Source organism: Aethalodelphis obliquidens, unplaced genomic scaffold (assembly GCF_003676395.1).
Source record: "Aethalodelphis obliquidens isolate GAN/ISIS:26980383/991018 unplaced genomic scaffold, ASM367639v1 scaffold21, whole genome shotgun sequence".
NCBI classification, from domain to species: domain Eukaryota; kingdom Metazoa; phylum Chordata; class Mammalia; order Artiodactyla; family Delphinidae; genus Aethalodelphis; species Aethalodelphis obliquidens.
Window position 1 is genome coordinate 20,298,845 of NW_020837965.1, and position 26,402 is coordinate 20,325,246.

The 26,402-nt window shown below is 42.8% G+C and overlaps 1 protein-coding gene across 4 annotated transcripts in view; it reads left to right on the forward strand.

The window, feature by feature from the left end:
* Positions 1-26,402, forward strand: part of AK7 (adenylate kinase 7) — a 54,294-nt gene that overhangs the window by 17,875 nt on the left and 10,017 nt on the right. The window contains exons 5-14 of one of the 4 annotated variants that reach the window (XM_027120845.1): positions 1,761-1,871; positions 5,450-5,530; positions 9,616-9,704; positions 11,832-11,922; positions 12,751-12,828; positions 13,947-14,096; positions 17,469-17,597; positions 19,673-19,805; positions 25,214-25,342; positions 25,776-25,844. In XM_027120845.1, the coding sequence (XP_026976646.1) occupies positions 1,761-1,871; positions 5,450-5,530; positions 9,616-9,704; positions 11,832-11,922; positions 12,751-12,828; positions 13,947-14,096; positions 17,469-17,597; positions 19,673-19,805; positions 25,214-25,342; positions 25,776-25,844 (1,060 nt within the window). The remainder of the gene's footprint in view (positions 1-1,760; positions 1,872-5,449; positions 5,531-9,615; positions 9,705-11,831; positions 11,923-12,750; positions 12,829-13,946; positions 14,097-17,468; positions 17,598-19,672; positions 19,806-25,213; positions 25,343-25,775; positions 25,845-26,402) is intronic. The other 3 variants (XM_027120846.1, XM_027120847.1, XM_027120848.1) reach the window with 3 other exon arrangements.

Here is a 26,402-nt window from a genome sequence, read left to right on the forward strand (position 1 = left end):
TGCTTAAAATGCTTAAGACCCTTCTATGCTCCTAGAATGAATCTAAACTCCTTTACATGGTCCACAAACCCTGGCAACCTGGCATTGCCTACCCTTTTTTTTTAAAAAGGTTTTTATTTTAAATATTTATTTGGCTGTGCTGGGTCTTAGTTGCGGCACGTGGGATCTTTAGTTGTGGCATGAGGGATCTAGTTCCCTGACCAGGGATCGAACCCAGGCACCCTGCATTGGGAGCGTGGAGTCTTAAACACTGCACCACCAGGGAAGTCCCCTGGCATTACCTACCGCCTCCTCTACCAATCCCCAGCTTGGCTCCAGTCATTTCAGCCCTTCTTCCCATTTCTCAAATCTGCAATGATTGTTCTACCTCAGGGTCCTCATCCTTGTGTTTCTTCTGCCTCTCTGATTAATTTTGTGTAAGCCCTGGACTCAGATGCTTTGGGCTGGTTATTTAATTTATACCAATGTGATGTGATTGAAAGGCTCCTGACTGGACTGTATATTTTAGAAATCCTACTCCAAATAGGACCTCTAAATCTGGATGGATTTGGGGGAAATCACTCTGTATCATGGATCTCAGTTTCTCCCTTTGATTCTCCAGGAAGTTTTTATTTAATTGTCCTTCCATGGGAGGAGTGTACAGCAGGGTGAGTTGTGGAGAGACTGAGTGATGAACAGCTCAGTACACGGATATATTTTTCTTTTTCTTTCCTGATTCTTAGGGCAAACTGGTATCTTTTTTTTTTTTTTTTTTTTTTTTGCAGTATGCGGGCCTCTCACTGCTGTGGCCTCTCTCCTTGCGGAGCACAGGCTCCGAACGCGCAGGCTCAGCGGCCATGGCTCACGGGCCCAGCCGCTCCGCGGCATGTGGGATCTTCCCGGACTGGGGCACAAACCCGTGTCCCCTGCATTGGTAGGCGGATTCTTAACCACTGTGCCACCAGGAAACCCACAAACTGATATCTTATCCGATGAAGACAGTTTTTAAAGCCTGAGACAGAAACTTGCACATGGTATGTTCTCATTAATGTGGGATGAATTTTAGGGACAGAGGCAATGTGGAAGAGAGAAAAAACACACATAATTTAGATTTAAAAAATGAGGGCTTCCCTGGTGGCACAGTGGTTAAGAATCCGCCTGCCAATGCAGGGGACACGGGATCGAACCCTGGTTCTGGAAGATCCCACATGCCGCGGAGCAGCTAAGCCTGTGCACCACAACTACTGAAGCCCGAGCACCTAGAGCCCATGCTCTGCAACAAGAGAAGCCACCGCAATGAGAAGCCCGCGCACCACAGCGAAGAGTGGCCCCCTCTCTCCACAACTAGAGAAAGCCCGCGTGCAGCAAGGAAGACCAAACACAGCCAAAAATAAATTAATTACTTAATTAAAAATAAATAAATAAATAAAAGAACTAAAAATATTTTTTTAAGACACATTAAAAAAAAAGAAACTACACACATCGCAAGAGCTATCAAGAAATGGGTTTTTTAATGCCTTTATGGAATCACAGTGACAACATGTCACTGTCTCTACAAAATAAAAGAAGACATTTAAATATTTTATTTTGTTTAAATTAAGTTTAAATGATAGAATCTGGCTAGCTAAAGCATTTTCAAGAAAATTAAATCACTATAAAAATAAGCAGTAGTTTTTAGAATGCTTTATTTGAGCTTAAAGGAACATAGTCTCCCTGGCATCTGTGGGCTTAGCAGTTTCCGTAGCTCTAACACGTGGAGTCTGGTCTTTTCTCTCTCATAGGGTGATTCCGAGATTCCATTTACTGAAGAGGATTATCGAAGAAGAAAACACCATCCTAATTTTCTGGACCACATAAATGCTGAAAAACTGGTTCTCAAGTTAGGGAAAAAGGTAAATCTCGAGTAGTAGAACCTTTAGGGTAAGAAAAGCTCTTTTGGAAGCAGCTTACAATGCACATGGTCAGGACTGTTCCACATACTCTATGTGTATCATGTCAGCTCGCTCCCCACCTCTGTATTTAGTTCCCGCGTCCTTATACCCACAGAGCTCCAAGCTTCAGGCTCCCCCAAAAGGCACTGTCCCAGGTCCTGCCCCACGTTCTTTTCCAGCCCCCTAAGATGGAAGGCTTGTATGGAGTCCCCAGCAGAGCTCAAGCCCTCACCTCCTAAGGGGTCTGTTGGTCCAAAGAGTCCCTTGGTCCAGAAGAGTCAAAAAGCTGAGAGTGGGAATGGGGAAGAGGGAACCACATTTTCCCTTCTTCCAGACTCTATCTCATTAGTTTCTTACAGCAGCTCTGAAAAGTGCATATAAACCTCATTTTACAGGGAATTCCCTGCTGGTCCAGTGATTAGGACTCAGCGCTTTCATTGCTGATGGCCCGGGTTCAATCCCTGGTCAGGGAACTAAAATCCCACAAGCCGAGCCGCCAAAATAAATAAATAAAAATAAACTTCATCTTACAAACAAGGAGACAGAAACTTCCAGAGGTTAAGTAATTTGCTCAAGGTCGCATAGCTAGCGTTTGCTGAGCACCGTGCTGAGCGCTTCTTAGCCTCATCTGATCTACTCCTTGCAGCAACTGTCTCGTGTACATACATAATTATTCCCATTTCACAGATGCAGACACTGTGGGAAAGAGCAGAGCTGGGATTCAAACCTGGATCCATCAGATACCAAAGCCTGTGGGTTTTGTTCTTATTTTCTCCTGACTCCAAAGCTCCGTCATTCAGTAGAGTTGATCCTGACACATCCGTGTCACTGATTACTGACATGCCTCTAGCTGGGAAGTTCACGTAAACAAAAAGAATAGCTTATTAGCCTTCTGTTGCAGCAAAAGTTATCATTTTGAAATCCATATATTATAAAATTGTTTTATTTCTCTTTAATCAAAATAGATGACAGGAATGCCCTGGTGATGAATAAGTAGTAACAACTAAAAATTATTGAGGGCTTGCTTACCAGGTACCAGGCACTGCGCCAGATGTATTACTTACAGTACCTCATGTAATCCTCCTATATCTCATATGTAATCCTCACAATTCTGTGAATTAAGTGCTATCATCATCATCCTCATTTAAGTTAGGTAGAATTTATACAGAACCCCTAAACCTCTAAAGGTTCCATCCACTGCATTTTTTCCCATTATCGGAAGACCTACGATAGTGATATGTAATGATAGTTCTAAGATGACACCTAGTGGCCTCAGAGGATATTACAGTAGGAACTTGGTCCTTAAATTCTGTCCTACTAGTAAATGTTTTTATTTTATTAAAAAAAATTTTTTTTTACTTGGCAATACAAACACTGTGAGTATAAAATATTTGAAGGAAAAGACATGGGATTAGGCATTCTAGTCCCTTTTCTACCCATTAATTTATGACCTTAGCCAAGTCATTCAACTTTTGGAGTTAAATAAGTAAAATAAAGGGGTTAGACTAGAAAATTAAATTTCTTCCAACTCCAAATCCTACAGTTATATTATTTTATTAAACTTTGAACATTGCCCCAAATAGAAAATTCATGATTTCTTCATCATTTATTTCAAATTCACTGATTGAGAAGGCATGATCACACATGCAAAAATAATAGATGTGAATGATAGTCTAAAATGGAGACATAAGGAATTCCCTGGTAGTCCAGTGGTTAGGACTCTGCACTTCCATTGCAGGGGCCACGGGTTTGACCCCTGGTCTGGGAACTAAGATCCCACAAGCTGTGTGGCACAGCCAAAATAAATAAATAAATTTAATTAAATAGAGAAATAGTGTCATCTTAATATCTTTATTTTATCATAAAAACGTTAAGTATGTCCCATGCTCTAAATTATACGATCAAAATTTAATTTCAAAAAAAAGTTTTTTTAAGCCCAAGCTTTCCTAATCACTCTTTTCTGAACAATTAATAAGATAAGGTTGATCTGGCCAACTTGGTCATCTTAATAACCCTTCTGTAACCTAGTGTTTTTCATCAAATAGGTAGAACCTTCGAAGGAATCATTTAACTCATATCCGTTAAGATCTTGCTATGTAACAGGCACTATGGCTAAGAGTTGACCTCACAGCCATGAACAAAACAGATGTGGTCTCTGCCCTCCTGGGGCTGGTTGTCCAGTGTTCATCAACTGTCACCACATTTGCAGTAATCACATTTATATTTACATGCTATATTATAAACACAAGAAGGTGGACCAGTTTAGTTTTTGAGGCAAGTTCACAGGCTTTTTAAATCCTTTGGGGCATTTTCACCTATCACTTTCCCTAGGACAGGTAGGAAGAACCAGGGGACTGGGTCACCTTGTCCTTGCCTCTCTTATCCACTCGTCCAGATGTACAGGAATGTAGATCAATTATGATGATATGGTTCCTCCTCAAAAAGCTCACTCAGAGACCCCAGTTCTCTCATATCAGGGATGAGGGTATGGGGGGGGATTTTCTGGTCTCTACTTGGGTTCCATCCTCAGTTCATGATTATCTCTTCAACTTACCAACATCCAACCTTCCCAAATCGAATCACAGTGGTGATGGAGGGTGTCTGTATTGATAATTCTACTTCTGACACCAACTACAGCGTTCTAATTGGATGAAGAATTAGCAAGAAGAGGCCAGTCAGAGCACACATATGCTCACAAATCATACTGTCTCGAGTTAGATTAAATCCCCAATGTAATTAACCAAAGATTAAAAATCTCAAGTGGGACGGCTCATGAGTCCAGTGTTTCACGGAACCTAAACAGATCTCTGTGGGTCATTGCACCTTTTATACTTGGACCTCACATTAGCAATACAGAAAAAACTGCACCAACCATTGCACGAGTCTCTCTGGATTGTTAAATTAAACATCATCAAAGCCACGTGGTTATTGGATTATGAGAGTGGAGAGCATCAGAGGAAGAGAATCAGTGCCCAGGTATCCCTAAGCATTACCTCTGCCTTAAGCTTTTCAACATGCCAAAAAGCGTGTTTCTACACAGCGTAGCTGCTAGTACCTTGATGACAGTAAAAAATAGTTGAGTATTGAGGCAAATTCTCCCAGCCCCTAAATTACTCCTCCTGGATGAAGGGAACTCCATGTCTATTAATATCCTCATATTAAGGCCCATCACGAAATTCCTTGGTTCTATGTAGGCCCCCTCCCCCACTCGGTAATTAAAGACCATCATGGATGGACAGATTTTTACATCTTCCTTTGCCTTTAGGTGCCCGGCATAGCACTTAAAGGTGGTAAGTCTTCACAATAATAAACTCTGGCTTTCATTTAATTGAGTCCCAATTAAATTTTAATAGTGGTCAGTGGGGTTGGGTTCCCTGCCTTTTAAGAGATACTCTTTTTGTCCTAAACAGTACATTAGGAGCTTGAAAGAGGTGATGAGACTTACTGAAGTGCTCATTTAAAATAATCATTAAAAATAATCTGATTCAACGTGGTTCATAATAATATATTTAGCTTTTTTCTTGTATTTTATCCAATAGGTCAGAAAATTTGCCACTTACGTCGTTGCTGCTGGACTTCAGTATGGAATGGAAGGAGGCATCTTACATGCTTTTTTTAAGGTATGACTTTTCCATGACTATAACTTTTTTTTTTTAAGTGTTTTACACTAAGGTTACACAATTCGAAGGTTATGTACTGGCTAGGCCCATTTAATAGCAGAAAGTTAAGGAAAATATGGATGTCCAACATAACTACCTCTTTTTCTTGTATTTCCCACTCTCAGAATAATAAAGAAAAAAATGGATCTCCTTTCATTCATGAGGCAAATGTTGATCCAGTGCCTACCATGTACCAGGAACCACTGTAGATACTGGGAACACAACATGATAAAGTCCCTGCCCTTGTGGAGCTTACATTCTAGTGGGTGGAGAAGAAGAGCGATAGTTAATGAACAAATTAGCCAGTAAACAGAGTATTTCAGGTGTTGAAAAATAAACTGGAAAACAATGAAGCAGAGAAAGGTAGATCGAGCATGTGGGGCTAGGGTTGGGGGGTTAACATGTCTTTATATGATGTTTGAGGAAGGCCTTTCTTTTTTTACTTTATTTTATTTTTATATTTATTTTACTGTAGTATAGTTGATTTACAATGTTGTGTCAATTTCTGCTGTACAGCACAGTGATTCAGATATATATGTATATATATAGATAATCTTTTTCATATTCTTTTCCATTATGGTTAATCACCAGATATTGAATCTAGTTTCCTGTGCTATACGGTGGGACCTTGTTGTTTATCCATTCTGCATATAATAGTTTGCATCTGCTAATCCCAGACTCCCACTCCATCCCTCCCACATGCCTCCTCTCCCTCGGCAACCACAAATCTGTTCTCTATGTCTGTGAGTCTGTTTCTGTTTCGTAGATAAATTCATTTGTGTCATGTTTTAGATTCCACACATAAGTGATATCATATGGTATTTGTCTTTCTCTTTCCGACTTACTTCGCTTAGTATGATCATCTCTAGGTCCATCCATGTTGCTGCAGATGGCATTATTTCATTCTTTTTTATGCCTGAGTAGTATTCCATGGTATATATGTTGCACATCTTTATTCATTCATCTATCGATGGGCATTGAGGTTGTTTCCACGTCGTGGCTATTGTGAATAGTGCTGCTATAAACATAGGGGTGCATGTATCTTTTTGAGTAATAGTTTTGTCTGGATATACGCCCAGGATTGCTGGATCATATGGCAGCTCTATTTTTAGTTTTTTGAGGAAACTCCATACTGTTCTCCATAGTGGCTGCACCCATTTACATTCCCGCCGGCAGTGCAGGAGGGCTCCCTTTTCTCCACACGCTTTCCAGCATTTGTTATATGTAGACTTTTTAATGATGGCCATTCTGACCAGTGTGAGGTGGTACCTCACTGTAGTTTTGATTTGCATTTCTCTAGTAATTAGTTGAGCATCTTTTCATGTGAGGAAGGCCTTTCTAATGATGTGACATTTGAGCAGACAGTGAAAGGCAATGGGGAGCCAGCTAAGTGGCTTCCTGGGGAGAGGCACTGGGCACTGCAAGTGCAAAGAACCAAGGCAGGGGCTTCCCTGGTGGTGCAGTGGTTGAGAGTCCGCCTGCCGATGAAGGGGACACGGGTTCGTGCCCCGGTCCGGGAAGATCCCACATGCCGCGGAGCGGCTGGGCCCGTGAGCCATGGCCGCTGAGCCTGCGCGTCCGGAGCCTGTGCTCCGCAACGGGAGAGGCCACAACAGTGAGAGGCCGGCGTACCAAAAACAAAGAACCAAGGCAGAAACGTGCTGGCTGGGTTAAGGAGCAGCAAGAAGACCAATGTGGCTGAAAGTGCTGGAGGATGGGGGGTGATGGAGTCAAAGAGGTAATGGAGGAGTCAGATGGATCCCAGCTTTGTAGCCCATTGTGAGGGTTTGGGCTTTTATTCTGAGTGGGTTGGGGAACAGACTATTTTGAGCATAGAAGTGGCCTAATCTGTCTTAAGTTTTCAAGGGTAACGCTGTTCTTCTGCTGAGTTGAGAATGTACTGTAGGGGGCCAAGAGCAGGGTCGTACCTAAGACCTAGGTGGAAATGGTGGAGACACTGAAGATGTTGGGATTTGGGATGTTTTGAAGATGAGGCCAATGGGATTGGCTCCAAGCTTAGATGTAAGGGTGACAGAAAGAAAGTAAAAATGTCTTTAAGGATTTTGGTGCAAGTAACCAGAAGTAGGAAGTTGCCGTTTACTGAGATGGGGAAAACTGGGAAGGGACAGATTAGGGTGAAGCATGCAATCAGTGGGAAGTTCAGGAGCTCAGCTTAGACACGTTGAGTTTGAGATGGCTGACATCCAAGTATCGATACTCAGCAGGGAGGGAGTTGGACGTTGCACTGGAAGGTGGGAGGTGTGTTTGGAGATTATGGAGGTAGTCAGGACTAGAGTTATAACCTTGGAAGCCACCAGCATATGGGTGGAATTTAAAACCACAAGACTGGATGACATCACCTAGAGAATGAGTATGGAGAAGAGAAGAGGTCTGAGGACTGAGTCCTGGGACACTCCTATATTTGGAGATTTACAAGGATATGGGAGGGAGTCGGGAAAGGCAGCTGAGGAGGAGTTCCCAGTGAACCAAGAGGGGAGTGTGGAAAAAGACACATGAAAAAAGTGTTTCTAAAACGAAATAATGACCAACCATATCACACACGGCAGATAATCAAGTAAGATGAGACTGGAGGATTGACCTGGATATTTTTGGAATCGGGTAGAACAAAAGCCTGATATGTGTAGGTTCAAGGAGGGAGCACGAAGAGAGGAAGTGGAGATGGTGAGAACAGAGGAGCATTCTGAGAGATTCTACTGTAAAATGGGGCAGAAAAAGAAGGCAGGAGCTAGCAAAAGAAGTTTCGGGAAAGTGTTGGCTGGTTGGTTTTTTAATACAAGAGATATGACAGCTGAAGAGGATGAGCTAAAGAAAGCTCTTTCTCTTTGCCCGTGCTCAGCTACCTTTTACCTAACTGACCACCGGATGCTGGCCTTCCAGGCCTCTGCCCGGGGCCCTCTTGTCTTCTCCATCTACGCTCTTTCCCTGGGTTGGGCTGTTCAATCCCATGACTGGTGCCAATGACTCTCAAACATCAGTCTCCAGCGGGACTCCCTCTCCTTAGTTCTCACTCTGCAGATCCATCACCTCAACCTGGATGTTTCACAAATCCAAACTACATCGACAATCACCCCCATACCCGCAGCTCCTCCAGGGCCCCACCTCAGGAAATTGGACCACCTTCTACCCAGCTGCACCAATCAGAACCCAACTCCTTCCTCTATCTCATCCATCACAAGATCCCCAAGTCCTCTAGAGATGACCTCCCCAATATCTCCCTTCTCTCCAGCCCAGCGCCTCCAACTCCCCACCCAAAGGCTAGGAAAAACCCTCTCTTGTCCTCACCTGTCATGACCTCCGTCTCTTCATTTAAACTCTTACTTCTCATCATCCCTTCACAAGGCAACCAAAGCAAATCCAGTGATGTCACTTCCCTGCTTAAAACCCTTCAAAGGTTTCCCCAAGTCCAAAATATCTTACAAGATCCAGTGGTCTGCTGTGGCCCCCACTCCTACCTCTTTCACTCTTGAAAAGCGATATAAAATCATCTAGTGCATGACAGTTAAACAGTACCCAGACTATCTATTTATTTACTGAAATATTTAATGAAGGGAAAAGACAAAGATTTGGACTCTGAAGATCAGGATTCAAATCCAGTCAAAGGGACTCATCGGAAGTGTAATGTCCTGGAGGATACTTTATGCACTAAGCATTTCATCTACAAACTGACGATCATTACCCCCAGCCAGTGGGGGTAATTTTAAATTTTAATTCTCACTTTCATGAGAATTAAAGACACCGTGCATACTAAAGAATTTTCTTTCTCTACAGATGACCACTAAAGACAGCTGATGACATTATGATTTCTTGAAAAGTATTTCAGCCCTGAGGTTGCACTTTATTTCTCTTAATAGGATTTGATCAGCAACTAAATCTCGTCAGAACTGATTTACAAAACCTCTGGAGGCTATTATTTCATCAGATAGACAGATCTTTTTGGATGCCTCTGACTATGGCTCTGTCTGGGAGCTGTAATAGTCAGGCACACATAACTGGGGAAAACATGCTTTTGCTTTTCTTTCTTTTAGCTAGCTTGGTCGGGTGAGGTCCCTGCATTACCAGTTTTTGGAGATGGAACAAATGTAATTCCAGCAATTCATGTTCTTGATCTAGCAGGGTAAGTATTCTACCAGATATATGACTTCCCGGGAATTAGCTGACTACCGTGTTTGTTTCTTACCGAGTGCTAAGACCCCCACGTGTATTATTGTATTTCTTCTTCACAACGACCCTAAGCAGAAGGTACTTTTATCATCTCCACTTTGCATCTGATGAAATTGTGTCCATCACCTAAAAGCGCCACACTTCTGATAGCAAGTTCAAGTTCACCTTTTAGAAACCTTACCAGCAGAATAGCATGTCTTCCAGTTTGGGAAAAGAACTCTTTATATGCGTTCTGGGGACCTGGTCCTTTGTCCCAGATGAGATTGATATGTCCAGCCCACCAACTTAAATTCTAGAAATTTGTGAACTATAAACCAGAAGCTTTTTTTCTTTTTTTTTTTGGCAATTGTTAAGTGATGCTAACACGTGTTTTTCAGACTCACAGAGTATCCCCAGGTCCCCTTCTCCTTCTTTGCAGACACTGACTTAAACACTAACTCAAAGATAGGGTTCACTTTATTTGCAGTTCATCGCTTGTACCTTTCGAGTTCCAGGGGCTTTATTCTGTCAACCCCTCAGCTCACCCCACAGGAGGGAGCAGCACCTCTCTGAGATTCTTTCTGGTTTCTAGATCCCCCCCTCTTTCTCTCATCCACCAGCCACTATTAAATTAGTCTCAATCCCAAGCAGATTTACAGATTTACTGGGAAACAATGAAGCTTAAACTTCAAGACCCTCCCCTGCATGGGTCCCTTCCACGATCCTAAACTTCATTTTTATTATTGTTCTCAGAGAGGGATTCCCTAAGTTGTCTGAGCTTCAGACTCTACATAAAACCTGGATCTGGGCTTCCCTGGTGGCGCAGTTGTTGCGAGTCTGCCTGCCGATGCAGGGGACGTGAGTTCGTGCCCTGGTCTGGGAAGATCCCACATGCCGCGGAGCGGCTGGGCCCGTGAGCCGTGGCTGCTGGGCCTGCGTATTCGGAGCCTGTGCTCCGCAACGGGAGAGGCCACAGCAGTGAGAGGCCCGCGTTCCGCAAAAAAAAAAAAAAAAAAACCTAGATCTGCTCCAGCCAACATTGACACTGGACACGGCAGGGCTGACACGGACCCTTTTTTGCTGCAGAGATTTTACATGATTACATTATCAGGTTTTAAAGTTGTGAAAGAATCTTACATTATTAAATTAATTAAATTATTCCCATTACACAAGGACTCGGGGGCCCTTGCGGTAGCATTTTTTTCCAACAAGTTTCTTGAAGACTGTCAACTAGTTAACAAAGAAAGAAGCTACAAGAGGAAGTGTTCTGTGAAATTAATATAAAACAAATATGAAATGGATATTTAGACAGGTGCGTTTGTTTTATTATCGTTTGACTGAAAAGGAAGCTGAGATGGAGGTAGGATCTACAGTCTTGTGACAGTCTTCCATTCACTATTGTCTCTCTGGAAATTTTTTCATCTGTATTCAAATCCCTGTTCTGCCCCTCACTAGCTGTGTGAATTTGGGAAAGTTGCTTAACCCCTTCGGGTCTGATTTTCTCATTTGAGAGATGCGGATGATAATAGCCTTACCTGAGAGGGTGGTTCTGAGAATTCCATGGGGTAACACCTGGAAAGCCCAGAGCACAGGCCTGACGGAGTTAAGCCCTCAGACACGCTGGCCATCATTCATAATTAATCCAGGGCAGGAAATCTAAGCCACTCCGTGCTATGTGACTTAAGGAGCCACAGCTTCTGTGAATCTGTGTTTTACTTTGTGAAACACCTTCCCCAAAGCATTGTTTGGGGACTTTAATGAGCCACTGGGTAAGCGGGCTTCATCAACGCAAGTCCTGTCGGGGCTCAGCTACTCTTGTACCTGGGGCGAATCTGGAGCCAGGTGGACCTGGCTTCCAATCCCGGCCCTTCTACCTTCCCATTAGCCCTTCAGCCCAAGAAATGTCACTTAAACTCTTCACTAGCTTCCTTCACTGTAGAGTGGGGACCATCATCCCAGCCCTGACCTTGTTGGAAAATAAGATAATTGCTAAATCAGCAAACCTGGCATCTGGTCCATGAGGGTGGCATCCATTGAATTCTATTTACTACATCTCCTTTGTTTATTCCCTCTGGGGGCGATGTTCCCTGGTGGTCTGCAGAGTGATACAGAACGTCATAGACCACGTGCCAAAGTTCCATTACCTGGTGGCTGTGGACGAGTCAGTTCATACTCTGGAAGACTTTGTCAAGGTATAGCCATGTCATCCCAGCCAGACTGGATGGCATCTCTTAAATAATTTTACCCACCCCCCGCCCCGCCAAAGTATTGTAATTATGGAATCAGGAGTGCTAACAAGACCGGGGACTCCTGAAATACAATATCCTTAAACCCAAGCTTGCTATTTGTATCTGCAGTATATGTATTGGGAAATTACAACCACAATGTTTTTATCTCCAGTATACGCACAGAGGGGAGCAAAAAAAGTCCACTGTAGGACTCACACACACACAAATCACACACCGCGATACTAAAATCTATCTGTGAATTGTTCCCCAAAGTACTCATGTGGTCAAGTTCACCAAACCTACTGGCGGCTTCCAGGAGATCTGGGTTTCTGAGGGCCCCCTTTCCTATCTGGGCTGCTCTGGTTAAAGCCACCTGTCACCTTATGGCCCAGCTGGCCCAGCCAGTGCAGCCTTCTCTCGCCCTTTCCCTGGCCACCCCCACTAATTCTTAAGATTCAGCTCAGACATCTTCCTCTGCACCCTCCTGGCTCCATCCCACCTCCCCCACGGGCAAGCCCCTCTTTTCCAGACGCCTAGATCAGACAATACACACAAGCATCTGTCTCTCCCTTTTCAGGCTGGGGGCTGCCTGAGGGCAGAGATCGGGCCTTATTCATCTCTGTGCTCTTTAACCACGTGTGGAAAAAATACAACAGTGAATACGCTCAGTGTTCTCCCCCGTTGCTTTGCAAATTTTTTTTTTTGGATTCAGTTATGTTTATATTCATTTGAGAAGTTTTATATTGAAATCTTACAGGTCAACCAAATAATAATTCTATGTTTCTCTAACAGTGCATCAGTAAAAGTACTGGCCCTGGGAAAATCCAGAAAGTACCCAAAGAAAATGCTTTCCTAACAAAGGACTTAACAGTTAGTATATAAGAGATTCTTTTTTTCTACTCTTGTCCTAAAGGTGTTGGTTCTTGAGGGATTTGGAGTCAGAAGACCTGGCTTCCAAGTTCATTTCACCTCCTCCCGCACAGCTGGCCGTCTTACCTATCGCAACTTCCTCTTCACCTCTGTGAGCCTGTTGGTTTCCGTTTTTTCTTTTTTTGAAAACCCTCAGAGGTTGTGGTCAGAAAATGTATTTGAAAGCTGTCTGATGTGTAAAATGCTAGACAAACACTGGGTGTTGCTCTCTTCGGCCTCTTTCAAAAATTCAAACAGGAGGCTGAATTTCTGATTCCATCACAGCAGCGCCGAAAGTACAGTTTTAGTCATACAGTGCATTCTTCCAGCTTGTTTTGGAATATAATGTTTTTAGGAATAAATTGCAACAAAACGGTGCATTGGAACACGTTTCTGAAAGAACTGATATCGTTGGTTGCCTCTGAGGAGCAGAACTGGATGGGTGGTGATGGGGACCAAAGGGAGTGCTTTCCCCTCTACTTTTCTTTTTAATTGAAGTATAGTTGATTTCCGGTGTTCTGTTAGTTTCAGGTGTACAGCAAAGTGATTCAGTTATACATATATATATATTTTTTCCAGATTCTTTTCCCTTGTAGGTTATTACAAAATACTGAGTAGAGTTCCCTGTGCTATACAGTAGGTCCTTGTTGGTTATCTATTTTATATATGGGAGTGTGTATAAGTTTCCCCTATACTTTTTGTTCTTTTGGATTTTGAACCGTGTGATTGCACTAGTCAAAAAATAGGTAGTATTAAAATTTGTAAAAAAAAAAAAAAAAAAGGAAGAAGGAAACCTTCCACTTGGGCTTCTAGTATCTCCCTACTCTTTGAGTTGCTTGTGTCACTGTACCAGCCAGGATGCTGCCCGTCACAGGAGAGCAGATGTGAGGGAAGTTTAGGGTCACAGAGTCTCACAGCAGGTGGTCTGTCAAAACTTAGAGCTGCCTTAGTTGACGGCCATCTTTAGTGAATGTGTTCATATTTTTTTCTTCAGTAACTTCAGTGATTTGGGTCTGTTATAACTCTCAAGTGGAAAAAAAAAAAAAAGGACAAATCTCTAATGTTCCTTTATCTCTTAGCAAGAGGATATTGACCACTTACTCGTCAATTTGAGAATGGAAACACTCATTGTGAAGGAAAATTTTAACATTCGATGGTTCGCCCAAGCAGGATTTGTGGAAAATATCAACAGTATCCTCAAAGAGTACAAGCAAAGCAGAAGATTATTGGTAACTATAACCACTTCCTGTGTAAGCTTCTGATTTAAGCAAAGTAAACGAAACTTTTGGTGTAATTACACCAATGAAAGTACTTTTTCAAACGTCTGAATTTCTAAATTCAAGTTCTTTTTCAATCTTTTTTTTTTTTGGCCACACCACGCAGCTTGCGGGATCCTAATTCCCCAACCAGGGATCAAACCCATGCCCCCTGCAGTGAAAGCATGCAGTCCTAACCACTGGACCGCCAGGGAATTCCCTCAAGTTCTTTTTCAAATTTGACCTATTGCCCAGGCCAAAAAAATCTACCTCTATATTCTATTGATACTTGCCAACTGAATATTAAAAATTTTTAAGTTGACAGAGATGATTGTTATGCTTAACACGAATTGAACATGATAGGAAGCCCCAGACTGACTGTCACAGAGTTGTCCCTATAAGGGAAAATGTCTGGTACCTTACTGGCCTGCCTTTTTCACCCCGGGTATACATCTGGAAAAGGGTAGGGAGGAGGTGGGGACGTCTGATGATTACTTTGACCTTTTCTTGTTGGCCACGGGATTTGCCAGTCATTTTAATCACCACAACTTTTCATAGATATTCTTATCTACATATATAGACGAGGAAACCAAGGCTCAGAAGACGGAGCAATTTCTTCAAGGTCTCACAGCTAGTCAGGGATTCAAATTAGCTAAGATGCCAACTTAGCTAGAATGGCCTTACTATGGGAGCCTCCACACACCCGTCTCTGAAATCAGGTAAATGCATCGCTTGCCCACATCTTTGGATTTATCCCAGGGAGGCATTCCAAAGATGAGAGTAAATGTGACAGGAGAAGCCATTTCGAAAGCTATAGTCTATGAGTGACAGGTGCCGTCATAGTTGAATTGCCATCGTGCATGGAAATACTGCGTAAAAGCAAGTAGAGTTGCCATTGTATCCTAAGAACAATATTCTCCTGCAAAGCGTGCCTTGTTGAGAAGCAGTAAAAGATGTGACACTTTAAAACCTAGAAAGAAAAAATTAAAAAAAAATTTTAAGTAAGTAATTAAAAAAAAAAAAGATGTACCACTTTACAAAAAAAAAAATGATCGGAGACTTCCCTGGTGGTTCAGTGGTTAAGACTCTGCGCTTCCAGCGCTTCCACTGTAGGGGGCGCGGGTTTGATGCCTGGCTGGAGAACTAAGATCCCACATGCTGTGTGGCACGGCCAAAAAGTTTTTTTAAAAATTAAAAAAAAAAGAAACAATGATCCTTCTAAGCATCTGAGACACCCACGACGGCTCTACTTGGAGGCTGTCCTGAGGCACAGAGCAACCTGAGAGGTTAGACTAGTATTGTCGTTTGTGGGTCAACGTAAAACAACACCCAGTCAGAGTAGAGATGGGACAAGACACCTTAAAGAGACCATACGGTTCCTGATTAGCAAAACTGGACAGGACATGATAGAAGGAGTAAGCATATCTAAAAATTAAACTGAGTCTATCCATCCCTGGGGGCATTGGTCAGCTTGGCAGCATAGAACAGGAAACACGACCAAGGACAATGTAGACAGTGCCACACCAGCGACATCCAGCAAGATGGAGCCTCAAGCCAAGGGCCTCCACAACTCCAGTTCCTCTAGCAAGGCAAAGTCATCCCTGTGCAGAGACAGGTGCATCCAATCACCTTGACCTAATACCATTCAACAGTCCATCCATCCAACTCTCCTTGGTCTGATCAAAGCTCATCAAGCTACTTTCTAAACGTGTCTGCCTTGAGGGGTAAATGTGCCAGACACGTGCACTTGGAGTGTTCTGAGTTCAGTGGCAACCCTACTTCTCATTATAACTGAATAAACTACCATTCTGGTTTTGTACCTGGATGAGGTGAGCTTACCCCAGGAGACAGATCCGCCCTCAGTGTGTGGATGAAACAAGGCACATGAACCTGCCCAGTTGACAGCCGGACAACAGGCCTTGGTGACTGCACCATGCCTACCTCAGAGCCCAGCCCTGTCCATCAAGACTCAGCTCCAGAGATGCTCTCCTGACCGCTGCCACCCTCCACTGCCCGCCATCTTGGTCATTGCCATCACCCTGAGAGAGCCTGTCCCTAAGCAGACAGGGTCATTCACGTCCACCATGCCTTACCCAGTACCACTGCAGTAGCCCTGCTCCCTCCCTTCACAGCCTTGGCTGCCTCATCTGACAAATAGTAATAATAACAATAGTAGTAGTATTAATAATAATGATAGTAGTAATAATAACAATAACCAACTCTGTGCGTGAAATTATGTAGTCTTTAAGCACATGGACACTCTGCCCATGGAAATGCTTTTCAATGGCATGATTTAAATAAAAATTTTTTTTAATTTAAAATTTAAAAAATTTGCCTTGCAAAATACCAGGCTTTAGTTTCACAACTGTTTGGACCATTTTGAAAGAAATGACTATTTGTCACTGATGTTTTTATTTCTATTAGAAATAAACATTTGCTCACCAGTTATGAATGTGATGAGCTTCTAGAAACTTTTTTTAAAAATGAGTGTATTTTTCAGATGTAGAGAACAAACGTATGGACACCAAGGGCAGGAAAGCGGGGGGTTCAGGGGTGGGGTGGTGGTGGTGGGATGAACTGGGAGATTGGGATTGACATATATACACTAATATGTATAAGATAGATTAATAAAAAATAAAAGTAAAAAAATGAGTGTATTTTTAAAAACTAAGATAAATTAACTGTTTTCATTTATTTTTTTATTATTTTTTTTTTAATTTTTATTTATTTATTTTTTTGCGTTACGCGGGCCCCTCACTGTTGTGGCCTCTCCCGTTGCGGAGCACAGGCTCCGGACGCGCAGGCTCAGCGGCCATGGCTCACGGGCCCAGCCGCTCCGTGGCATGTGGGATCTTCCCGGACCGGGGCACGAACCCGTGTCCCCTGCATTGGCAGGCGGACTCTCAACCACTGTGCCACCAGGGAAGCCCTATTTTTTTTTTTAATTAACTGTTTTTAAAAAGAAAAGTTTAATTAAAGACCAAGTTTAGTCCAGAAACAATGTTCATCAGGCAGTAAATTAAGCACCCTGTATAGTGGACCAGAAATTCTATTTCTCTGCTGTCTTTACAGGAGTAGCACCACAAAGATGAAACTGGTAGCATGTGATGCTTGAGTACTTGGTTCACATCCTGCTGAGTGTCGTGTGCCCCGTGCCCAGCTCAGGGCACGTAGTGGATGCTCATTGAACACCAGGAGGAAGTGACTCTGGGGTCTTGATGGAGGAGTGAGAGTCAGCTTGCAGGATCCCGAGACTTAAAAGGGCCGCGACCCTTGAAATAAAGAACACTGTCTAGCTACAGATGGTTCAGAGCTCCCTGTATGACGCTTATTCTCCTCTTTTAGCCCATCAAGATTTGCATTCTTGGTCCTCCTGCTGTGGGAAAATCCAGCATCGCTGAAGTGTTGTCCAAATACTACAAACTGCATCACGTTAAACTGAAGGACGTCATTTCCGAAGCCATAGCAAAACTGGTAACACTTTTAACTACTTGACTGTGAATTTTTATATTTTAAAAATGCTTTGTCTGACTCATAATTAAGAAATCACTAATTTTCCATGGCATATCCTACAAAGAGATTTGTTATTTTAATTGGATTTTGTTGTTGGCTCCATTATGAAAACACAGAAACCCACATGGCTTTTCCTCTGGAAGCCTCTTTCATGGGTCGCCCTTAAAATTTAGTCTTTCTCCAGCTACTGCTCAAAATATATCTTGCATTCTCTCTATTGACTGGAACATTTTCATTTGTTTCTTTATTCTTTTTTTTTAATTGAAGTATAGTTGATGTACAATATTATATAACTTACAGTTGTACAGTGTAGTGATTCACAATTTTTAAAGCTTATACTCCATTTATAGTTATTAAAATGCATTGTCTACATTCCCCATGTTGTACAATATATCCTTATTGTAGTTTATTTTATACCTAATAGTTTGTACCTCTTAATGCCCTGCCCCCTACCTAGCCCATTTCCCCTTCCGTCTCCTCACCAGTAACCACTAGTTTGTTCTCTACATCTGTGAGTCTGCTTCCTTTCTGTTATATGCGCTAGTTTGTTTTTTTTTTTTTTCCGGTACACGGGCCTCTCACTTTTGTGGCCCCTCCCGCTGCGGAGCACAGGCTCCGGACGCACAGGCTCAGCGGCCATGGCTCACGTGCCCAGCCGCTCTGCGGCATGTGGGATCTTCCCAGACCGGGGCACGAACCCGCGTCCCCTGCATCGGCAGGCGGACTCTCAACCACTGCGCCACCAGGGAAGCCCCACTAGTTGTATTTTTTAGATGCCACATATAAGTGATATCATACAGTATTTGTCTTTCTCTGTCTGACTTATTTCACTTAGCATAATGCCCTCCAAGTCCATCCATGTTGCTGCAAATGGCAACATTTCATTCATTTTTATGGCTAAGTAGTATTCCATTGTATGTATGTGTATGCGTGTGTATATGTATATATACATATACACACCATATCTTGTTTATCCATTTATCTGTTGATGGACAGTTAGTCTACTTCCATATTTTGGCTACTGTAAATAATGCTGCTATGAACTTTGGGGTGCACATATCTTTTTGAATTAGAGTTTTTGTTTTTTTCGGATATATACCCAGGTTTTTTTTATTCTTGATGTATGTTTCTCAGGGTATTATCAGACCATTTATCAACAGCTTAAAAAAAAAAAGACTATTTTCTTAGTGCAGTTTTAGGTTCACAGCAAAGTTGAGAGGAAGGTACAGAGATTTCCCCTACATCCCTTACCCCTTGCACAGGCAGCCTCCCCCATTATCATTAAACCCCACCAGAGTGGCACATTTGTTACATCAATGAACTTATATTCACGTACCATATCACCTAAAGTCCGTAGCTGACATTAGGGTTCACTCTTGCTGTTGTACATTCTATGGGTTTGGACAAATGTATAATGAAATGTGTCCACCATTATAGTATCATACAGAGTAGTTTTCCCTGCCCTGAAAAGTCTCTGTGCTCTGCTGTCCCTCCTTCTCCCTAAATAGCTGCTTTTTATCATTTTATTGGGAATGGTAGGTACTGAGGTACATTTCCAAAGATGATTATTAAAAGTCTTGATTTCTACAAAATGTGTGTCCCCCAAGTAAGATCCAACCTGATACTTGGAAAAGTGTTGATTCTTTTTTGTTTGTTTGTTTTTTGGCTGCATCATGCAGCTTGCAGGATTAGGATTAGTTCCCCAACCAGGGATCCAACCTGGGCCCCCTGCAGTGGAAGCTCGGAGTCCTAACCACTGGACCGCCAGGGAATTCCTAGAAAAGTGTTGATTCTTAAGTAGTTCTGGCGTTAGCACAGAAATAGATTATTCTCCTAAAATAGAGTAAGAACCCCCCCCCCGAGGCTCTTATCTGTCTTCGTAGATAGATAGACGCATCCTGACCACTTTTGCACAGCTGTCCTTGAGCACCTCCCCTGTTTGGGTACCAGCCTTTTCCAGGATCACTCGCCAGATGATTTATAGCAGCCAATCAACGCAGGGCATCATCTGATTTGAATATCCCTGTGGTATGTAGGAGGCGATCATTACACCTAAGCATGTAGGGGAAGGAGGAGAAGAAGAAGGTGAAGAGGAGGAGGAAGCGGAGACCGTGGAGGATGCTCAGGAGTTCTTGGATGGCATCAAGGAAAGCCTGGAGCACAACGCAGGTAACCGCACAGCACACAGCTGCACTGCTTTTGTAACGGTGGGATTGATTTCCTTGTTATAAAAAACTACTTGTTTGCTATTAAAAGTAAAGTACAGAAATTATAACAACCACACACACACACACACACACACACACACACACACACAAAATCATTCACTATCTCAACCCTGGGGGAAAAAATCCCCATTAATATATATATTATGGGCCTCTCACTGCTGTGGCCTCTCCCGTTGCGGAGCACAGGCTCCGGACGCGCAGGCTCAGCGGCCATGACTCACGGGCCCAGCCGCTCTGCGGCATGTGGGATCTTCCCCGACCGGGGCACGAACCCGCGTCCCCTGCATCGGCAGGCGGACTCTCAACCACTGCGCCACCAGGGAACCCCCCCCATTAACATTTTGTTGACTATTGGTTATACGATGGGAAAGAATTACCTAAGTTTCAAAACAATCAAATGTGTAGTCATAAATATTTATAAAGCATCAAAAAACATTAATTAAAAGGCAAAGGGCAAATCAGGAAAAAGTATTTGCCACCAATATGACAAAGAGTTAATAGCCTTCATGCATAAAACGCTCCGGCAAACTAATTAGAAAATCATGAAACCCCGAAGAGAAAAAAATGGATGAATAACTTGGACCAATAATTAATTCATTCAGGAAGAAATACAAATAAATAGAAAAATATTCTTGCCCACTGGGTAATTTGAACCAGTTTGTTGAACACTGCATCCCAGTGAGGTGTCCCTTTAAACTCAAGCTCCGGACTCATTCTTTCCCCACCCTTGGATGGAATTTCAGGCTGGTCCCACTGCAGCTCTTAGATAATAAGTAAGTGGGCTCTCTGTTTATTCATGCTTTCAGAAGTCCATTCCAATCACAAACTAAGTTTTGAACTGAGATGTCTTTAAGGGAGCTTGCCACCCATCAGGAAAGCAGTCAGCAGCAGTTATGAGAAAAATAAAACCATTTCATTTTTACAGCTAGATAGTTGAGAACCTCCATCAAACTGGTAATACTGGCATTGGCTATAAACCAGTCCAACGTGTAAGCAAGTTTGGACTCTGACTCAGTGGAGAATTTCCCCCCCTCCCATCCTATCAAGCACATCTGGTTTCCTGCCTCTTACTTTTCCCATCTTGCTGGTGGCTGTCTCTGATCCTCCAGGGTTGAGCTGGGGCCAGTCGGGGTCAGGGAAGAAGGACAGAGGTACAAACTGGCCCTCCCCCTGAGGACCGCCCACTGCATTCCCCTGGGGCCCCCGCTCTGGACCGCCCTCCCCTCTCGGGTCTTCTGGCACCCCACCCTTTGCCCCTCCAGGCGTAGTCTTAGACCCAGCTGCTCTTCGTCAGGAGTAATCCCTTCACACCCTCCTCTGAAGTCCTGTTTACCCCTTTTCCTCTCCTTCCCCCAGGCCACTCCAATCTAGTTTATGGAGTGGAGAAAATGTTTTTGTCTGCATACACTGAGCATTCACTTAAACCAGCTCATCATCTGAGTCTGGGTTTCTGCTTTTGTGTGGGCTGGGCCAGGAGGATATGGAATTTGGAATCCCAGATCAATGGCCCAGAGGAAAAGGTATGCAGAAAACGCAGATCAACACTTTGAGATATGACACTGCCCCTGCCTCGCCTGTGACACTGGGGAATCACTATCTTGGTTTTAGAGTTTAATAGCATCCTGGCTCCTACCTTTTGGGAGAGGGGAAAAAACAAAATAAGACACTCCATTGTGAGGACACCTGTGGAAGGAAGTCTGGCAAGGCCACACGAAAGGGCAGGGGACTGGGAGTTTTAGGAATCCACAGGTGAACATGGCCACGTGTACATACGCTGTAAGCCTGGGGCGTAGGGCCAGAAACAAACACGGGACAGCATTTGCTGACAGGAACATATAACTGGTCTCTGCAAGGACCCAAAAGTCTTATCCAAGGACTTCGTGTAACAGGATGACGTGAAGTACTGACTGGGCTCTTTTCACGTCCAGGGAGGTGACCACACAGAACAAGAATTATGGCTGAGAGCAGTCACTGCGTCACCCAAGTTCAAGAAGGGCCTGTCCTTGGCAGCAGAGTCTGTTCTTCCCGCAGATGCAAGAGAGGCCAAACTGGGTCAGCAGCCTCTCTCTTCAGAGGGGAACGGGGAAGGAGACAAACCTGCCTACTGTCAGTATGCCCTCCCACCCACTTCCTACAAGATGGCGATGGTGCAGTCAGTCCCCTTTAACCTTAGGAAAGTACTTTTTTTCTTCAAGTTTGTCCCAAACTCCTTCCTATTCATATTTACCTGAAACTAGAAACACGGACCCCGGTCATGTTTAAACAAAATAACACCTGTGAACGCATGGCATTAACCTATGTAGAAATTTCACAGAACGAGGACGCAGAGGTTAGCACACTTCTCCCTCACGTGAACCAATGTGTCATCATGTGATTCTAAGGGTTCCAGCAGGACAGATCTCACAATCCCACAGTGAGACACCTCCGTATCCTCTTCTATTCATGATTCCACTCCCGTCGGCCCCTGACCGTTCAGCTAAACTAGGGACTCGGTGAATACACTAGAAGGCACAGAATCCCACTGGTTGGTGGGATTCCAGGTGATCATTGAACCAGTCTTTCAACTTTTCTGTGAGTTTGAAAATGAAAAGTTGGGGAGGGGGATGTATGTGAATGTATCAACTTTTATGTCGATAGCATCGTGTCTCTACTGTGTGTGGATTATTTTAAAAACCTTGGTTGCAGCTATCTGTTTTTAAACTAAGTTTTAGTAATTATGAATATGCATTAATATTAGCATTTTAAACACTACTGTTATTTGAAAGGCAGACTTAACATTTAAAAAAAAGAAGAAGAAGCAGTGTGGTGTTTTAAAGGCCATCCAGCAGGGCTGTGCTCGTTCACTTTAAAACGGAAGTGACCATCCCCTTCCGAGATGCTCAACGCCACCGGCCAAGATCACGAGTGTATCTCCAGGAGGTCACAGTTCTCTAGAAAAAGGCGCTTGGGCTTGGCCCTTTGCGTACTCACATTCCATCGTTTTCATAAACTGCCGCTCAAGCTCCCTTCTGGCGTAATGAACACTTATTTCTAAAACAAACAAATGAATGGCAAAGCTCACTGCCTGAAATAAACCAAAGGATGCCTTGGAGGGGGCCGAAGCTAGATTTCCGAGTATGTGCCTTTCCTTACCAACGAAGCTTTTGAAAATTGAAGATAGAATGTTTAAATAAAAATTGTCTTTTGATATTAGTGTATCCCTCAGTAGGGCTCAGTAGTTGCGGCACATGGGCTCCAGAGCGCATGGGCTCAGTAGTTGCGGCACACAGGCTCTCTAGTTGTGGGGTGCGGGCTCAGTTGCCCCATGGCATGTGGGAGCTTTGTTCCCAGACCAGGGATTGAACCTGAATCCCTTGCATTGGAAGCCGGATTCTTAACCACTGGACCACCAGGGAAGTCCCCCCTTGACATTTTTAAAATGTGGGTTTAGGGACTTCCCTGGAGGTCCAGTGGTTAGGACTCTGCACTTCCACTGCAGGGGGCATGGGTTTGATTCCTGGTTGGGGAACTAAGATCTCGCATGCACTGTGCGGCGGAAAAAAAAAACCAAACAAGAAAAGAATGTGACTTTATTTCTTTACAGCATTTTGAACCTTACTGAGAAGTAACATCAAATCATTTCGAGGAATTTCATTATGTTAAATAACACCTTTGATTATTTTTTTTGTCTCTGCCATAATATTTAAATTTCTGAAAGACACAATTATTTTCTGAATCAGTTACTGCCTAATGATTCGTGTGGCAGTGAAAGGTAGAAGAAAGGAGAGGTGTTTTAATCAGATCATTTTACTGGCATTAACAGAGTAATAAAAAGAGACCCCAAATTATTTTCTATTGTAGACCCACCAATAAACTGAGAGTATAGTGCTACCCTAGAAAGAGCTTTGGAGGTCAATTTCTCAAACTCGTCAAGCTTGTATTACTGTAATGTATACATTAAGCCATGTAAGGGCAGGGCTGTGTCTTGGGAATGATAGCTGTTCAACAATTACATGATAGATGAATATTTTGGAGGAGTTACATCATATTGTCTTGGAAACACTGTGATAGTTTTAGAACAAACTCCTCCAAGCAACTGCAGGAACCCTGTGCCCATGGCTGGAGAGGGAACTGTCCAGTGGGGTGAAGGTCTGCAATGCCCACTGGAAAAGGCAGGGAAGAGGGGGCCACGCTCCTTTCTGCAGCCTTAAAGAGAACAGTGCCTTTAAGGGTCAAGATCAAGGTTGATTCTTATTCAAATGTAGCAAATATTTATTGGGCACCTACTATTAATAAATTGTGTGTAGGGAATTCCCTGACGGTCCAGTGATTAGGACTCTGGGGTTTCACTGCCCGAGGGCCATGGTTTGATCCCTGGTCGGGGAACTAAGATCCCACAAGCCGTGCGGTGCAGCCAAAATAAAAAATAAAGATAAATCATGTGGCATCAGCACGCATGGATACTATCCCACCGAATTCTCACAACAGAAGCATTTATTATCACGTATTAAGGTTATAGAAGCATATATCAAAACAGAATTGAGTAAATCCTGCTGGCAAGTGAGAACACCCTGGATTCCTCCAATTACTCCTCATTCAACTTCAACCAAAAGTTGTGACCACGGAAGAACATTCTGGAAGCGCAGACATAAGCATCTGATTCTGTTCTTTCCTGCAGACAGGCTCACTGCGTTCTCCTACTTTATTGGGCATGAGAGTTCATGTGTTGTGCTCAAAATACAAAACCACATATTTTTCACTTTAATGCAAAAATAAGAGATTTTCAATAGTAATTTTGACTACACAAGAATTTTTGAGATCACTTTACTTTTTAAATTTTTTTTAACATCTTTATTGGAGTATAATTGCTTTACAATGGTGTGTTAGTTTCTGCTTTATAACAAAGTGAATCAGTTATACATATACATATGTCCCCATGTCTCTTCCCTCTTGCATCTCCTTCCCTCCCACCCTCCCTATCCCACCCCTCTAGGTGGTCACAAAGCACCGAGCTGATCTCCCTGTGCTATGCGACTGCTTCCCACTAGCTATCTATTTCACGTTTGGTAGTGTATATATGTCCATGCCACTCTCTCACTTTGTCACAGCTTACCCTTCCCCCTCCCCATATCCTCAAGTCCATTCTCAAGTAGGTCTGCATCTTTTTTCCCGTCTTGCCCCTAGGTTCTTCATGAACATTTTTTTTTTTTTAGATTCCGTATATATGTGTTAGCATATGGTATTTGTTTTTCTCCTTCTGACTTATTCACTCTGTATGACAGACTCTAGGCCCATCCACCTCACTACAAATAACTCAATTTAGTTATGTAGAATGTGACTGCACAGTAATATATTTTTTCTTTTTATTAGGTCAACTAGAAGATGAATATATAATTAGATTTATAAGAGAAAAGCTAAAATCCATGCCTTGCAAGAATCAAGGTTACATTTTGGATGGATTCCCAAAGACCTATGATCAAGCCAAAGACCTGTTCAACCGTAAGTGTGGGTGTTACCTTTATTTTGAATGTTTACATTCAAATAAGTCACAGCTTTATTGTTCAGAGTAACAGTAGTCACAATTAAAATAAACAAAAAAATCGGAGCGACTATACCTAAAATGCAGGCTTTCCTAGTTATGGCTAGTTTTCATTAGTGACTACTAGTTAAAATATTTAATTATTTTAAAAATAATTTTATTTATTTATTTATTGGCTGGGGCCGTTCTTAGTTGCAGCATGCGGACTTCTTAGTTGCGGCATGCATGCAAGATCTAGTTCTCCAACCAGAGATCGACCCAGGCCCTCTGCATTGGGAGTGTGGAGTCTTAACCACTGGACCACCAGGGAAGTCCCAAAGTATTTAAATTTTTTTGCACAATCCTTAGTAATAATATGTAATAAACTTGACAATGTATATTTTGTTTTACCAGAAGAAGAGGAAGAGGAAGAGGAAGAAGCCAGAGGCAAAAGGTTTCCCTTTGATAAATTAATCATACCTGGTAAGTTTAAAAGACTTCTCCAAGGTCATATTTAAAGGAATGCCATTTGATATCTCTTTTGTACCAAAACAATCCTTTTGATGTGAATAAAATACCTTTTGTTTGTTTGTTTTAGGAACAAAGTGAAACGATACACTTAAAATCAAACTTCCAAGCTAAAGAATTCACTGGGGGTAAATATCAGGGATATTAAAATTCTCAAATGGACAGCAGTCCCTTTGAGAGCATTCATTTCTGCTGTTCCTTCCTGTAAGAGAGCAAAAGATTAGCCAATCTGTTGGTGCCCTGACTTTTTTTTTTTCTGTATTTAAAAAAAATTGAGGTATAGTTAATTTACAATATTATATAAGTTTCAGATGTACAACATAGTCATTCACAAGTTTTAAAGATTATACTCCATTTGTAGTTATTATAAAATATTGGCTCTATTCCCTGTGCTGTACAGTGTCTTGGCTTCTGAGTCAGTTGGCAAGACCCCCAGGGACTAGATCACTGCCCCTCCTTTCTGTTCTGCTTCAGGTGCTAGCCACGCCATAATCTTTTCTGGAGGACATTCAG